We start from the raw sequence: 16,633 nt of genomic DNA, 5'->3' as shown, positions 1-16,633 counted from the left end.
CCAGGCAATTCTACACCAGGTCCTACCTCACTTAAAATTTACTAAAGGCAGCGTTAGCAGACCATAGCAGCTGAGAAGGGGCCCGCAGTGTCAGCATCCAAGCTTACACACTAAAGAATGGAAGATGTGCAGCATTATATACATATTATACTGCACATTGTACAGCATAATATGTATAAAATATGTATAAGTATATATGTGCACATCTTTCACAGTACACAGCAGTATCGGTAGCTTAGATATGAAATGTCGGTGGTAGAGGAAAGGGACAGTTGAACGACAGGACTAGGGATATCTCATCTCTAATTCCTGCCATGTACTTGACCCATATGATCAGCAGATGTTGGGACAGATCCGTGTGTATGTATGTAAGGCTACATTCACACGAACATATGGGGAACGTATATATGGCCGACATATATACGGCGTATATATGTTCCCCATACACTTCTATGGCCTCACAGCGCTGTACGGGAGCGATATGGACATGTCCTCTTCTTCTATGGAATACGGCGCCATGCGCTGTGTATTCCTATGGAGAGGGGCGGGGGTGAGCATCCCCTGCTCCTCTCCCTGGCGCCGATGTATGTCCACCGTACTAGGGTACGGCGGGCATACATTGTGTTAATGTAGCCTAACAGTGTATAAATTTGTGAGTTTACAAATATGTAGATTTTCTGAGGGGGTAGGGGGTCCCATTCATAAGTCTGCTATGGGGCCCTGTCTCTCCTAGTTACGCCCCTGATTAAAGGTAGTGCATAGGCGCAGGATGTCTCCTCCCCATGCCAGCCCCCTCCAGAGCCTAGGCACCGCCTCCTCCCCACCCAAGAGGTGTGGCAGCTCTACACCAGGAATTGCAACTAAGTCAAGGTTTTTACGACTGTATTCAGACCTACAAGACAAGACGAATCCAACCCAATGGTTGATTTTTATGTGAAAAATGATAGATAGATAAATAGATAAATCTAATAAATAGATAGATAGACAGATCATATCTCACTGAAGATTATGAAGAGCTTGAAAAAATCTGCTTAAGAGTTAACATTGCTGCCTACACAGTGCAAAGTCCGAATTTCTTTATAAAATAGTTTAAATACATCTAGCCTTTAATGCCATACGGTCCATTCCTGCGGAAAATTGTATAAATGGCGGTGATTTCATTTTCAGCACTGTCATGTTTTCCATTTCAATGCAATTAATAAATTATCATATAATTATTCATGTAAATATTCATGCAGTATATATTATGTTCACCTCCGTGGCTTGGCTGCTGAAAATCAAGCAAACTATATTAAAAGTGGCTGACTTTTATCACATTTTTTATTCTTCAGAATATATTCACATTTCATTACATTTGAAAGGAGAATAATTACTAGCCAATTAATTCTCTCCTTAAAATATGGGAAGACATTGACTGTAAATTGTGTTTCTGGTTGAAGTTATGTGGGTTGGCTTGTTACATTTTCTTGAAGAATATAACTCAAAATGATTCCTTGTAGTAATTGGACCTTGTGCACAAGACAAGGTTCCCCCTGCTGCTCTGTGAAACAGAAGTGTATTTTTTACAAGCTTCTAAAAGTAGTAATTAAAGGGAACCTCTAGGCAGAAATTGACCAAGTACAGGCAGTCCCCAGGTTACGTACAAGATGGGGTCCGTAGGTTTGTTCTTAAGTTGAATTTGTATGTAAGTTGAAATTGTATATTTTATCATTGTAGCTCCAGAAAAAAAAATTTGACAATTGGAGTTTCAAAATTTTTTGATGTAATTGGACCAAGGGTTATCAATAAAGCTTCATTACACTTTTAAGCTGATTATTGCAATCTGGGACTATAGAAAAGCATCCAGAGAGCTTCACCAGAGGTCACAGTGGGCAGAGGGCTCCGTCTGTAACTATGGGTCATCTATAAGTCGGGTGTCCTTAAGTAGGGGACCACCTGTATACCACTATCTGTATGTTGTGGAGTACGTTAACACCTTCCAGATCATGTTTTATCATGGCTCAGTGTGGTGACATCATCCAGAACTTTGGAGTGAGATTTATTACTGAAGTCAAGCTCTCCTCCACCTGAGAATGCTCCTTCTGACATTATGCACTAGACTTCAGGAGAGTTGATTGCTTATGTATCTGGATACAGGAGCGTCAGTCACAGCAGGGACAAAGGAAGAGGGGCAGCAATCCAAAACTATAGTAGCTCAAATATAAGGTGCACGCAGCCGAGGGTCCTGGCGCTCAGAGAAACCCCATGCGGACATAGTAATTGGAGAAGACCACAGCACCGGAGGAGTTAAATTCCAACGAGTCTTTATTTACAATTCATCCAGGCATAAAACAGCGACGTTTCGATTCTCATTGAATCTTTATCAAGCATCACAGCAGGGGGTGTTCTTAGGAATGGAGAACTTGACTTCATTAAAAAACACTCCGCCTCCTTGACTTTATACAATCAATATACATCTCATTCATTGTTGATTTTCTGGATGATGCCACCGCACTGGGTCATAAAAGAAACATGAACTAGAAGGTGTTGATCTGCTTGACAAAAATGTTAATTAGGTCAGTTTTTGCTGACAGGTTCCCTTTAAGTTCATAATGAATGGACATAAAATTCCTGCATAAAATGACCAATGACGATTATAATGATATTAATTTGTTCATTTTTTCACAGAAAGACGTAAGAGATATTTTGACTCCGATACATATGGAGTCTCGCTATTATCTTGGAAAACATATTGTATATAAAAGAAATGCAGAAAAGTTCAAACCGCTGCAGCCAATCCTTCAAAAGAAAGATGGAGAGGAAAATATATTAAAGAGTGTGGTAAGTAAAATATTATTATAGAACTCACTTTATTTCAGTTTATGTTATTTAAATGGTAAATAACTTTTCAACAATCTTTGCATTAAAGGGGTTGTCCGAGTTTAAAAAAAAAAAAACTATATGTGGCCGGGAGCGGGCTGCCTAAAACAATAAAGCTGTACTTACCTTCCGGTGCCCTCCCGTATACAGCGCTGCTGTCGCTCCGGTCCGGGGGCGATGTAAACATACATGGCCGCCGGAGCAGCGCTGCATTCACCTTCACATGGCCGGAAGCTGAATGCAGTGCTGCTCCGGCGGCCATGTTTGTTTGCATGGCGCCCGGACCGGAGCGACAGCAGCGCTGGATACCGGAGGTCACCGGAAGGTAAGTACAGCTTTATTGTTTTAGGCAGCCCGCTCCCGGCCACATATATTTTTTTTTCAAAACTCAGACAACCCCTTTAATTGATAGTTCAGGTGAGAATACCTTAAAGAACATCTACCATGAGAATCAATGATTGTAAACCAAGTACACTTACATGTTGGTGTACCCCCTCTGGCAGGATCTACTCTTCTTTTATCACTTTATGCCCTTATTTTTACAAAAAATTTACTTTAAAACTATGCAAATGATCCTGAGGGCCTCCGGGCTCCATCATTTGCATAATTTTTAAAGCCTTTTTTTTGAAAAACAGGGGCATAAGAAGCTATAAGAAGAGGAGATCCAGGTCACACACCTGCTTGTAAGCGTGCTTAGTTTACCATTCTTGATCCTGGTGGTAGATTTCTACTAAGGGCTTCTTTCTGATCTCTTGTTGGTGTTATGATAATATGAATGTTATAAATGTTGATGATTTGTCAGTAGTCCACTTTATACCAATCAACCGGGTACTAATCCAGGACAGACAACCTTGGTTCTCCAGAGATGAAGCTTACTTTGTTGGATTTCAGACCACCAGACATTGACAATGGTGTTAGTATATAATGTCCATTCAGCTCCACATAGCAATCCTCTGTATCCTTCCACCCTTCTTTCTCTCTCTCTAACTACCCAGCTTTATAGATTATTTCCCACTGACTAGCATGTGGAAGGTATCTTATTGGCTACAGCAGAGATAACTGGAGTTCCCATAGCTGTAGGTGGCTAAATAGTGACAACTGACCAAACCTCTTCTCTATGAAATGCAAATGTACACAATGGCTGTAGGAGGTTATGGTGTGATACTAGAATATTTACAAGGGCAAAACGCATATTCTTAGGGTCACTGAACAATATTATGTATGGATGTAACATTACACAAAATTATAAAAAAAAATTTGGAATTTTCTTATGACTAAATATTTGTCCTTCAGTTTCTTTATTTTCATCTATATCATTGTCATATGTAGTTAACCTCTAACCTCCTTCGACCTCCTATTCCCAAGGGACCCCCAATCACTAGGATCATATGACAGTGGTATCAGTGATTTAAGTAGTGTACACATAGTGATCAGTGACCGTGCCACGGGAATGGGGAGCCCAAGAGGGTTAATTACATATTCCCCCAACAACAACCCATAGGAGTTCTCTTGTAAACCCGAAAAAACCCTTTAAAGGAAATTTACCATCAAAATCCAGCATGACAAACCAGGGACACTTACTCATAGTTCCAAGCAGTGAATGTAGTCATCTTTTTATATTTGTTATCCACGGTCTCCTTCCTTTATAATAAAATCATATTTTAATATGAAGCTAATAAGACAGAAGGGCTTATTTATGTCAATTGTTCTCACCTAAATGGAACCTTGATAAAGTTACACACACATTTTATAGTTTCCATTCATTTCACCATCAACACTAGAGTGAGCTTATTCCCCAATTTGTATGATGATATGTAAATGAGTAGGTATGAGTCAACTTCTGAAGAGTAGAGTCAGTTTTCTCCCAGGCTTCCAGTGAACCACGCCTCCTTCTTTTGATTGACAGCTCTGTGTCTCTTCAGACCGGAGCAGACAGGACGTTCTCTCCCTTTCCTCTTCAGAATGATGTCCCTCTCACGTGCTTGGGGAATTTAGCAGTGAGCACTGTGTGGGAAACTGCCAAATTATTTCACACAATGTGCAATGGGCAGGGCCAAGTGGCAGTGGGCGTGGCCACATGAAGTGGGTGGGCCAACATAGACAAAGGCAGAACAAGTTTGGGTTTTACTGGTGGGAGGAGGCAGATTTAAGTTGAGGCACCGGCGCTGCCTTTTACAACAAAGCCGCAGTGGTGGATGAGTCAGGTTTATTGTGCCCATTCCAGATGACAGGTTCCCTTTAAGTCATTTTATGCAGTATTCAAAGTTGCAATCCATATGGCTTGCTGCCTAATTTTCCCATCTGGCTGGGCTAGATAAAAAACTCTCTACCCAATTTTGTATTGGGGTTGTGTAGTTACACTAGATGGAACCAGGGCCTATCCTGATGTGTAGCAGTTCCCCAATACCAAAGTTATACTGTAAAAAGTCTATTTAGCAATGGATCAAATCCTACTATAAATATGAGGCCATCCTGAATATTTCGTTTTTCTTCACTGCGTTGACTATAAATTTTGGTTCCTCGTTCTGTTCATTGTCACATCTGACAATTCTCCCATTTTACGAATCGTCAGTAGGTTGTCACTATTGCTGTCAGGCTCTTCATCAGATGGAGGGTTCGCAAGGTGTAAAATGCACACTAGTGCCAGGGTAACACTGTCAAAACATGTCAAGTAATCCTTATGAGGTTTCTATGAAGTGGCGCACGTTGTGGGTGGCAGATGGCACTTTTCCTGTTGCTTAATTAATAACATTGAGACACCGTGTTCCCTTCAATGTGCTCTGTACTGGGGAACACAACTCATCCAAAATCATCTCATTTCATGGTATATTTTTTTAGGAATTGTAGTGTATTCATGTTTGGTAACTGTTAGAATGTGTAGAATATACAAGTAATGGCACATGATGATCACTTATACGAGTTACTGGTATGTGGTTCAGTATCACTGGTGGCAAATCCAATGTCAAAGGAACCTGGGACTTGCCAATCCGAATGTAATATTTGAGTGTCGGATGGGGAATGTAATGTCTATCATAATACAGTTATAATTTTATACTGTTTATGCTCCATATACAACAAATTATTTGGCAATGGTTCAAATGGTGACCCCTCAGCCCTATATGTAATGAAGAACAGTCAGGCAGCTGGATTTCAACATACTCCATTCTTTTGAGATCTTGTTTTTTGTGGGCTAAGATGTATATTTTAATGTCCCTTGTATTACCCAGTTCCATTCTGTATTGAGAATTATTAGAAGAGCATAACATGAACAAAATACTAAAATTAACAGTAGACCTTCCGTTCCACATATTGTTCCATATGCAGAAGCTTAGCTTTAATCTTTTGGTTCTTAATAGCAGAAAAATCTAACTTGTACATCTTTATATACACATTGATAGCAGAAAAAAATGATTGCAGCGGGTAGCACAGCATTCCTATGATGCCATGGTCATTATTCACCATGGCATCTGAGGGGTTCAGCAATCATTGGTCCCCAAATCCTTCCCCAATCCTGTGTAGAGGTTACTGGGAGAGATCAGAGGGTTGGACACCAGAATCCCAAGGAGCAGGAGAAGAGTGGTATAGTAATTAAACATGGTGCAATGATAATAAGTGTTTTATACCCACTTATCTTTATTGTAGGCCTTTGTCTATTCTTGTGTACATTGTATTTTATTACTCACTTGGAATGAGGTTGTATGGATGTACAATACACTTTTGGTACATGAGAGTTTGACAACCCAAGTGTCAGGCCTAGAGTTCATTTTACATTGTGTGATTAATAAGTACTTTATGTGTCTTTTGTCAGGTTTCATTTGCACGGTACTGTGCCTTGGCAAACTGCTCCGCCGATTTACAGATCTCAGGAAAAGTTTCCTTCCCGGGGTGAGTAGATCCTGTGTTAATCCTGTATTTCATTTTTTCCTATAGACGTTTCAATGGTTTGTACAATCTGTGCTGTTCAGTGATTCAGTCTTTTAAGTATGATTACAGTCATTACTATTTATATATATATATATATATATATATATATATATATTAGGAAACATATATTTATACTATATATATATATATATATATATATTAGGGAACAGTAAACGCTCACATCTGAACTGTCGTTAACTATTTGTATTTGTGCATTTTTTATTATGAATATGACAACTCTATCGATGGTACTAAAGCAAAAGGATAAAGAGGATCCCACAGTAGGCCCAGAATCTAAACATATAAAGAACCCCATAGTTACCATTGGAAACAACCTAGCTCCCTTCTATTGGTGCTTAATAAAACAATAAAATAAAAACCAACTACTTACCTCTCCCTGTTCCCCAGCAGCCGCTCCCAACTCCTTCTGTTGTGTGCCACTCTGAAGGGGACAGATGGGATGACACCATCAAATTGCATCTGTCGACCTCTGTAGCTCACAGCAGCAGTAGAGGCAGAGTGATAATGCAGAGAGCAGATGGCTTATCACTGTATTCAACAGCGGGATAAAGGCCTGAAAACCAGGACTGTCCCGCTGGATCCGGTAGGGTTGGGTGTATGTGTACTTTATGAGAAAGAGTATTAGGTTTTGATTCCTTTGAATAAGCTTACTTGGTACGCAGTTCAGAAGAAGATACAAGCCTTTGCTTTGACAAATAAGATCTAGTGTCAATTTGCTAGGACTAAGTTTCTGCAGTCTCATATACTGCTGAATATATATATATGGAATATTTCCAATTGTTACATAGTTCTAGTATTGTATAGACGTGAGCTTTAGTATGTTAAATAATAAGGACAAGGCGTAACTGGTAGATAGACAGCAATAACATCAGTAGGTTATCAGTCAATTAGCGAGCACTAACCGGCTGCCATTTCCAGGGGCTGTACAGGAGCGATATGCTATGTATTGAGATCACACATTCACATTTGCCCTGTATCAGTGCTTTATCAGCACAACATCGGCCAACAAAGGGTGTCCAGCGAGAAGAAGGATTAGCCGTAATTGAAAAAGTAATGTTATCCCCGGCTTATCAGAACTACTGCTCGCTCCCTTTGTTCTAGCTCTGGGATATAATAAATCATGGAGAATAAACACCAAGCCCGGAATATAACCCAGGGAGACTGTAATTATTCTTACAAGATTTAGGAATAGCGAATGTCTGTCTAGAATTCAGGAGACCCCTACGGTTTTGTATCAGAATGTGAGCATCATTAAATCAAGGCTTTGCGTAGAGATATACAGGCGGTCCCCTACTTAAGAACACTCGACTTACATACGACCCCTAGTTACAAACGGACCTCTGGATATTGGTAATTTATTGTACTTTAGTCCTAGGCTACAATAACAAGCTATAACAGTTATCACAGGTGTCTGTAATGAAGCTTTAGTGTTAATCCTGATTCTTATGACAATCCAACATTTTTAAAATCCAATTGTCACAGAGACCAAAAAAGTTCTGGCTGGGATTACAATGATAAACTATACAGTTCCAACTTACATACAAATTCAACTTAAGAACAAACCTACAGACCCTATCTTGTATGTAACCCGGGGACTGCCTGTAGTGCAGAATAGCACAGTATAGACTACAACATAAAGTCCAGCAGATCTTCAGAAATTCCAACTTTTGCTTTTGTCCATATAATGTTACTAACTGGTTTGTGGAGGTCCAACTGAAGGAACCTCATCAATGGATTGAGGGAGAGAAGAAGGGCAGTCACTTACAGGCTAAGGAGTCTTATGGGGGTCCAAAGTTGTCTATTCCAAATACAAGGTGGTCTTAAAGGGTTTTTTTCCCAAAACAAGTTATCCAAGGATAGGGCCTAACTTGCTGATCAGTGGGGTCTCAGTGATGAGAGCTCCACAAATCACTAGAACGGAGGGTCCGATGGGGTTCCAGGTACCTCCGTCAATCTCTTGTCGCTCCCGAGATCAATTGAGCAGACAGCCTCACATGTCCATTCTGCTCTCTTCAGCGCTATGGAGCTGACAGCGTGGTGCTCGGCAATCTCCGTCAGCTCCATAAAGAGAAATGGAGCAGAACGGCTGTTAGCTCCATTAATACTGGGAGCGACGAGGGGACAGATGGAGGTACCTGGGACCCCATTCGACCCCTCGTTCTCGTGATCACTGAGACCCCCCACCGATCAGCAAGTTTGGCTCTACCCTTTGGATAGGGCCCAACCCCTTTCATTGGCAATGACTCTGTAAGAAGTCTTATTTCCTGACCCTATTCCAAATACATAAAGCACCAATTCTATAAATGATACATAATAGTTGGGGGGCTTGTAAGCTTTTGGCACTGGGGCCCTCCAACTTCAATGAACACCTCTGTTGAGACCCCCCAAGCGCTGACTATAGAGTAACATTTACTCTTGTAGTAAAATAGATAATTATACAGTTATACTGTTTTAAAATGATTGTTATCTAGGTCAGCACGGAACAGATGTGCACGTTGTTATCTTTTGAGGAATTCATGTGATGTCTTCATTTTTAGAAACAAGAAAGTTCTAAAAGATTCTTAAGGACAATGCCTATTCTTAGCTCATCTTACAATCTATTGTATGTAAGGGGGACATCTTTACTCAAATACCCTTCCATAAGGCTTGATCTCCAATTCTGCTGCTGTGAACTGATTTACAGTCTCGGCTGGGTCGGGAAATATGGCAGCACATAAACTGTTTAAATCTGGTTTGGACACAGATCTGTGTAAACAGCCTAAGGGCCCATTTACATTGCCGTTTGGGGGGAGTGATCTGGTTGCATGATTTGTGGCCAGATCACGCCCCCCATAGATCTCTGTGGCTCCTGGTTACAGCACAGTGAACACATCACGCATCACCGAGTGACCGAGTCGGGTATCCAGTCGTCTCCCTATGGAGGGAGGGGGTGAGGAGCGCTCACCCCTCCCACCTCCTGCGTTGAGCTCCTGTTTTTATAATTGGTGCAAATGGTGAGATACATGCTGGAATTACTAACAGGTTCCAACTCAACTTTTGGCTCAACGCGCTCTCAAAGATATTGAAATCTACACCTGGTTTGGTCTTATATAAATGTTAGCAGAGCCGATTCTACCACATTTGCTGCCTGAGCCAAAAATTACAATGCCGCCCCCCTCTTCTTCCTTTGTATTGTGTATTGTACTGGAATTATAGTATGCACAGCACCCCAATAACATATATAAAGCATCCCCCAATGTGTTTCAAACTAATATCTCCCATCCTGTTATTATCAGGTTACATACAGCTACTAATGATACAGTTCCACCCTGACTAATGAATATATGCATCACCCCTTAATATATATACTGGATGGATATATATATACAGATCTCCTCCATCTTTAAATAAAATCTGGCCCCACATATACAGCCAGCCCAGCTTAGTTATATACCGTACCCCATATACAGCCGCCCATATATATATTCCCCTCAGTTTCATGTATATATGGGCAGCAAAAATAATAAAACTTATATTTACATGCATTCCATTTGCTCCAACGCTGCGTGTCTCTCTTCTTCTCCCGGCTTTTGTCAGCCCTGTTGCTGTGTCTCGGCAGGGCCACATACTATGCAGGGACACAGGCGATGTGTGATGACATCACAGTGCCTGTGTCCCTGCATAGTACGCACAATGCCGACAGCCTAATACATGAATTAATCTTAGAGAAACAGTTGCAATTTATTTACCTGGCAGCAACAGGCGCCCAAATCGTACACACTAGAGTATCAAATTTTGCCGCTCCCTGAAGTGCTCTGCATTCTGCCGCCTGAAGCAAGATAGTCATCTCGGCAGATGTGGCCCTGTATATTCATTATAGCCTGCCGCCGTTTTTCATTGGTAACCTTCTGTGGATAAACACCAGTTCCTGATCATTCTTATGTCACACGGGTGCACAAGATATTGTAACACACAGCTCTGATTACTGTAACGAGCCATGCACCTGTGTGACATCACGTGACCAGGGAACGGTTCTTATGAACAGGAAGTCAGAAATGAAGCTTCCTGTTGAATAACCGCAAGCAAAGATCTAGAAAACCGGGAGGAAATGACACAGGAAATATATTGGGAAATTGTGTAACTTTTCATTATACAAACAGTATCAATTCTTTGCTGAAATGGGAACACCCCTTTATTGTAGCAAACTTTGAACAAGACGAGACAAGAGGGGCTATCAAGACTGACATGAAAAATTCAGTCTTGATTAATGTTCGTCAATCACTTCTTGTACATGTTAATCTTACCTGTTGTCTTCTTATGCATAGGTTATATTATATATTAGAATAATGTACATTATATATATACTGTACACTGTAATACTGGATAACCTGTCTATAAATTCTACATTCCGGAAATCAAAACCGAAAAGAAATTTGTTCCTCTCAGTAATTAATTCATTTGGAATTTTTTTCCCCTCTCTTTGCTACAATTCCTAATACAATAAGATATATAAATAAGCACCAGGACGACGAAATTCAGCAATTAAATTGCTACAAAGCCGGCAATATGTTTCTGTGTAATTTGCTGTTGTCTTGGAGCCTGGCTGTTTATGCAGCGCTTTCACCTTCTGTTGCTGATGTCTGTGCCAGCTTCTCTCCCTAAGGTGTACAATGAGTAATGCTTTAGTTTTGTGCCAGAACATTCTATAAATGTCACTTTCATTTGTGTGATTTTGTTTTTAGAGTTTTTTTTTTTTTACTGTATTAAAATGTATTGAATACATCTGTATTTCACTTTCATACAAAGCCTGCTGTTTTTTTTTATTCACTTCATGAAAGATTTAAAGCTATATTTCCCGATCTATCATCATGGATATATATACAGATACTGTAAATGATAGACATCTAAGTTGTCTTGAGGTATATAATCTTCTTATATTTGTTATCATTGGCCTCTTTCCTTCTAAAATCAAGTTATAAAATTGTGCTAATGAATTTAAATGGCTCTGGTGGGTGTTTCCAGAGCCCCTCCGTGCCGTAGCTTCACAGGCTGTTACACTGTGCAGAGCATGTTTCCCCTCTGCACAGTGTAACAGCCCATGACCGTGCACGATAGACCTCAATAGGGGCTATGACTTGGCTGCTTCTTCTGCGGCCAGCAAATATGGCCTACTTATACTGCAGTATCCTAATTTTTTGGATAAATATATAATAAAACTTTATTTACTCGATATCTGGGGGTTTTTTTACAGATCGGAAAACAAAACGTATCTTGTTGTTGGAGGCACGAAGACTGCAATGATCAATATGTCTCTGTACAATGCTGGGGATGATGCCTACCAGTCCACTCTACACATGAGACTTCCTAAAGGCGTCTACTTCATCAAAGTTCTAGATCTGGTAATACTCATCATAATGCTGTATAACACACAAGACAGAAACCCCTACCCAGTATAGTTATCCTGTATATCTGTATTAGTTATTTATACTTCTTCTTTATAACTATATGTGTACAACCAAGTAAAAGGTATAGAAAGGTAGAGTTTTTGTTGGCCCTGGTGGGCTGTAGATTGGAGGACGAGTACTAACACAGATGAGTTGGCTTTCCCCATGTTGCACCCAGATTAAATGTACTCCAATAGCTATAGGCTACTGTTATGCTACCACCATCTCTATACAGACTTGATTTTTTTCAGCCAAGTATGCATGTGTTCTGAAATGAAAAGGGAATTGCTGACATACACCTGGTAGGGGCTCATCTCCCTTAAGACCAAGAGAATTGGATATGAAAAGTTCAATATACAATGTTTTTATGCAGCTAAGGAACTAGCAACATGTAAGAAGGTGCCCCTCGTAGTGTATGTATGTAACTGTAACCTTATAACTGTAACAAATGCCTGGACACTATGAAATTCACCAAAGAATTTCCCCCCAGGGGATCAATAATGTACTATTGTATTGTATCCAGAGTTAGGGCAGCACCATACATATCAGATCAGAGCTATAGAATGGCGCCTCCACCACCCCATCCAGAAGTAATATATCAGATTATTTTGTTTTGTATGTGGCTTCTATGTGCAGTGTCTCACACCCATGCTGCCGTCTGGTGTGAAGAAACACTATCTTTATGTTGCAGGTTCTGCTTTGTAGCAGGTGACTGCTCCCCTGATGCTGCCCCCCATCTTATTGCAGATGGTGCTGCCTGAGGCAAGAGGCTCAACTCACCTCATGGCTGGTGCATCTTTGGCTAGACACACAGGATCACATCATCTAACCCAACCTTGGATTTCTTCTACACTAACCTTGTACCTTTAAAATAAACCTATTTCAGTGGCCCATGTCTAACTCAGATGTCCCTTGTATTACAGATTTTTCTCTTAATATGTTTAATGTATAAAACTATTATTTTTATCTTGGGTTTTCAGCTGGAGAAACAGATAAACTGCGCGGTTAATGATGAAGAAGATCAAATGACAAGACTGGACTGTAACATAGGTCATCTTTACGTGGACTCCTTCTCAAGAGTAAGTTCTCTAGAAGACACTAGATTTGGTCTGTGTGTGGGGTGGGGACGGACAATACTTTATTATGAGGAATGGGGGACATCCAGCCGAAACTTGAGAACATGAGTAGTTTTTGCAATTCTCTATGATCAGCACTTTTTTTTTTAGATGTAGAGGTGGTAAATTGCTCGAAATTGGCATGAGGAATAGTGTGTGAAATTGTAAATTGGTCACACGTAGAAATATCACAGCCAACGTGTCAGCGAAGGGGGAGGATCAGCGCTCCAATGCACAGGGGAACAAGGAGCATGAACCATGAGTTACATGTCCCAAAATATGAAGAGATTATGATGAGGATTGGTAAAAATGAGCAGTTCATCTTCAGGGTTGACCTAGAAGATCTCATTTTAAATTGAGCGCTTACCCAAACCAAGGTACCTAAAAATTACTTGATAGCAAAGGTCAATAATTGATGGTTCGGACTATTTGTAAGTCCAGTCCAGTAATCTTATGCAATATTGTTTAGATCAGGGGAGTTATATGCAATATAGGCAGCCCATGCTTGAGTTTGGTAAGATGGGGTCCAGCACTAGTTGTTCTGAATCCGTTTATCTATTGGTTGTGAAATTTGGGAATTGGGGCAAAGGTTACAATAAGCTTTTACATTGCCTTACAGTTGGGTAGATAAAAGCACAGTCACTCGTGTTAGGTAATCCTGCAGCGGATTAGTGCTCTAGTCAAATGGGTGTGTCCCGAAAATGTCAGTCATTACTGATTGGGCAGAGCGTGAGGAGACACACCCCTGAATAAGAGAAGAATTGTACAGCACAGAGTCAAAATGTTGAAGCACTTGAAGTAGATGAAGTTTACATTCATTTTCTTTTATAAATGATTTTCACTTTAAAGTTGATGAAATCTTTCAACAAACGTTACCTACACCTGTAGTCCAGTGTGTGCACATTAGGAGTAACACTATTTCTGGTCATTATGTGACTTATAATCTTCACTTTCTAGCAGCTATTCTGTTTGCAGTCTGTATCTAGAATTTGCACTCCTCTCAATGCTGGTGATTGGAGACCTAGGTGCTGTGACTCCTTGCTTCCCTCCCATTATGTAATTTGACACCTCAGTAAACCTCTGTCCTCTTGCTAGCAATATGGAACTCAGCAGAAATTTTGGGGTTAGGAGGGAAGATGATAGGAGCCCAAGTAAATGGGATGAAAAGTACTTTACTCAGATGAGTTAAGCTGCTCACTACACGCTGCTGGCAGGGAGGCAGGTAATGTGAAATAAAGTTTGTAATAAAGTACTGAAATGTTTTAGAATGCTAAAAAAAATCAGCATAGCGTTACTAGGAGAGGCCGGGTCCATAGCAGACTTGTAAATGGGGCGCTCCTTCTCCCTTAAAAAATTGTATATGTTTGTTTACGCACAAATGTGAGTTACAATTACACAAATTTATACATTCATATATACACATATTTATATACATTCAGTATATACACACACTATATGTACATACATACAGCATATACACATACCTACAATACCACATAAACCTTTGCAGCATATACACATATACAGTGTATAAACACACCACACACACAGAATACACACCCAATACCCTGGTTACTGGGGCCCTCTGACGATGTGGGCCCCATAGCAGCTGCTATATGGCTGCCACCCCTGTAGTTACGTCACTGATAGCATAGGCTATTCCGACCTGTCACCACCTTAAAATGACATTACTGGAGACAGGTTCGCAGGTTTAAATAAATATGGTAAAAGTGTTCCAGAGTATTATCTGTATTGTGTCTAGGTTATCGTTTGTTACCAATGTTTAGTTCATCATTGGTCAGATGTAGATGTGAGAGTAACCTTTCAATTACCACGGATTCCACAGCATTTTTTATTCTTCTTCCCACAGCAAGATTTTGTCTTTTTGCTGGACACCAGTTACGTCAGCACCACAGAAGATCTTATAATCAATGTCAGTGTGAGCTGGTAAGTCGCATTATAACGCAACATAAATACACTGTATTATGGTTCATGATAAGGCCACACATGGTAACTTGGGGGTTAAGCAGTAAGAGATGTTATTAGGCAGGTACCTGGGTATCATAACTCCACTAGGGGTGGTATGAACTAAACATGGTGGACGATAACAATTGTGTAAGGGCTCACTCAGAGGTTGTAGTTGGACCTCATTATTTTTAGCATACAATGTGTTCTGTTACTTTAATTCTTGTTTTTATTTTATGGAAACCAGTCAGAACGAAGTAGATGAGGGCTCCTTATGGAACAATGAAGCCATATTCACCATAGCCACAAGATATGAAGTCAACGTAAACGTCGGCGGGTGAGTAACAAGTTATTTCCGCTCCTTAAGATAGTGGTGTATTATATTGTATTGTGCTCAATAACATCAGATACAGAGAAAAAAATTGTGTTCTATTTTGTTGGTTCGATTTTCGTTCTAGTCCCATAGGCAAAGAGTTTGTATGCTCTCTCTGTGTTTACGTGGGTTTCTTCCGGGTCCTCAGGTTTCCTCCCACACTCCAAAACATACTGTTAGGTTGTTTGGATTGTGAGCCCCATGGGGACAGGGACCAATTTGTCAAGCTGTGTGCAGCGCTGCGTAATCTGTGTGCTCTATATAAATAAAGGAATTATAAGCATTGATGGGGATTACAGAAAGGACGTGCATTATAAGTAGCTGCTAAAATGAAGATCTGCATTTTGGGGCAGATCTATGAAGTGCTGGCGCTCGCTGGATGCCAGAGGTTCAAGCCTTTTGAAATATACCCAGGGTGGCTGGCGCACTACAGTTCATGCCTGGCATAGAATTGCGCTGTAGCTTGTGCATTGACCTGGCCCTCCGTGGCCCAGAACCACATCCGACCCACTCTAGTGGTCTAGAGGAGGAATTACTGACAAGTGACTCTGCTTGGTATTGTAGGTGTAATAGCCATGATAAATCCCCCTATGCAATCAATTCTCTTTTTTTCTTGTTTGTAGTCACGTATCTCCGATATCATTCGTGTACGGACCTCCAGAAGATGAGGACATACTCTGTATCAAAGAGACTATAGAATACACATTCAGTGTAAGGATTATACATGGGATACAGATTTACCCTCTACTCTACTGCCAGAGGAATATGATGTCATCAATGGATGTTTTGTTTCATTTAAGGTGATCAACGCTGGACCAAGTCTTGTCTCCAACACCACATTTCAGATTATGATCCCCAATATATTTGCACCAAGAGACTTCAAACTCTTTCATATTTTGGATGTCAAGGTAAGTTATGTGAATCGTAAATATTTTATACTTCACCATTGATCT

The 16,633-nt window shown here is 40.4% G+C and overlaps 1 protein-coding gene across 2 annotated transcripts in view; it reads left to right on the top strand.

The window, feature by feature from the left end:
- Positions 1 to 16,633, top strand: part of ITGA4 (integrin subunit alpha 4) — an 85,591-nt gene that overhangs the window by 60,616 nt on the left and 8,342 nt on the right. For both annotated transcript variants that reach the window (XM_072121582.1, XM_072121581.1), the window contains exons 16-23: positions 2,668 to 2,820; positions 6,668 to 6,744; positions 12,035 to 12,182; positions 13,208 to 13,306; positions 15,213 to 15,289; positions 15,555 to 15,644; positions 16,304 to 16,391; positions 16,481 to 16,588. In XM_072121582.1, the coding sequence (XP_071977683.1) occupies positions 2,668 to 2,820; positions 6,668 to 6,744; positions 12,035 to 12,182; positions 13,208 to 13,306; positions 15,213 to 15,289; positions 15,555 to 15,644; positions 16,304 to 16,391; positions 16,481 to 16,588 (840 nt within the window). The remainder of the gene's footprint in view (positions 1 to 2,667; positions 2,821 to 6,667; positions 6,745 to 12,034; positions 12,183 to 13,207; positions 13,307 to 15,212; positions 15,290 to 15,554; positions 15,645 to 16,303; positions 16,392 to 16,480; positions 16,589 to 16,633) is intronic.

The sequence above is a fragment of the Engystomops pustulosus genome, chromosome 8, assembly GCF_040894005.1.
Source record: "Engystomops pustulosus chromosome 8, aEngPut4.maternal, whole genome shotgun sequence".
In the NCBI taxonomy this organism is placed as follows: domain Eukaryota; kingdom Metazoa; phylum Chordata; class Amphibia; order Anura; family Leptodactylidae; genus Engystomops; species Engystomops pustulosus.
The sequence above is the reverse complement of the archived record's forward strand: the minus strand, read 5'-3'. Positions and strand labels throughout refer to the sequence as shown.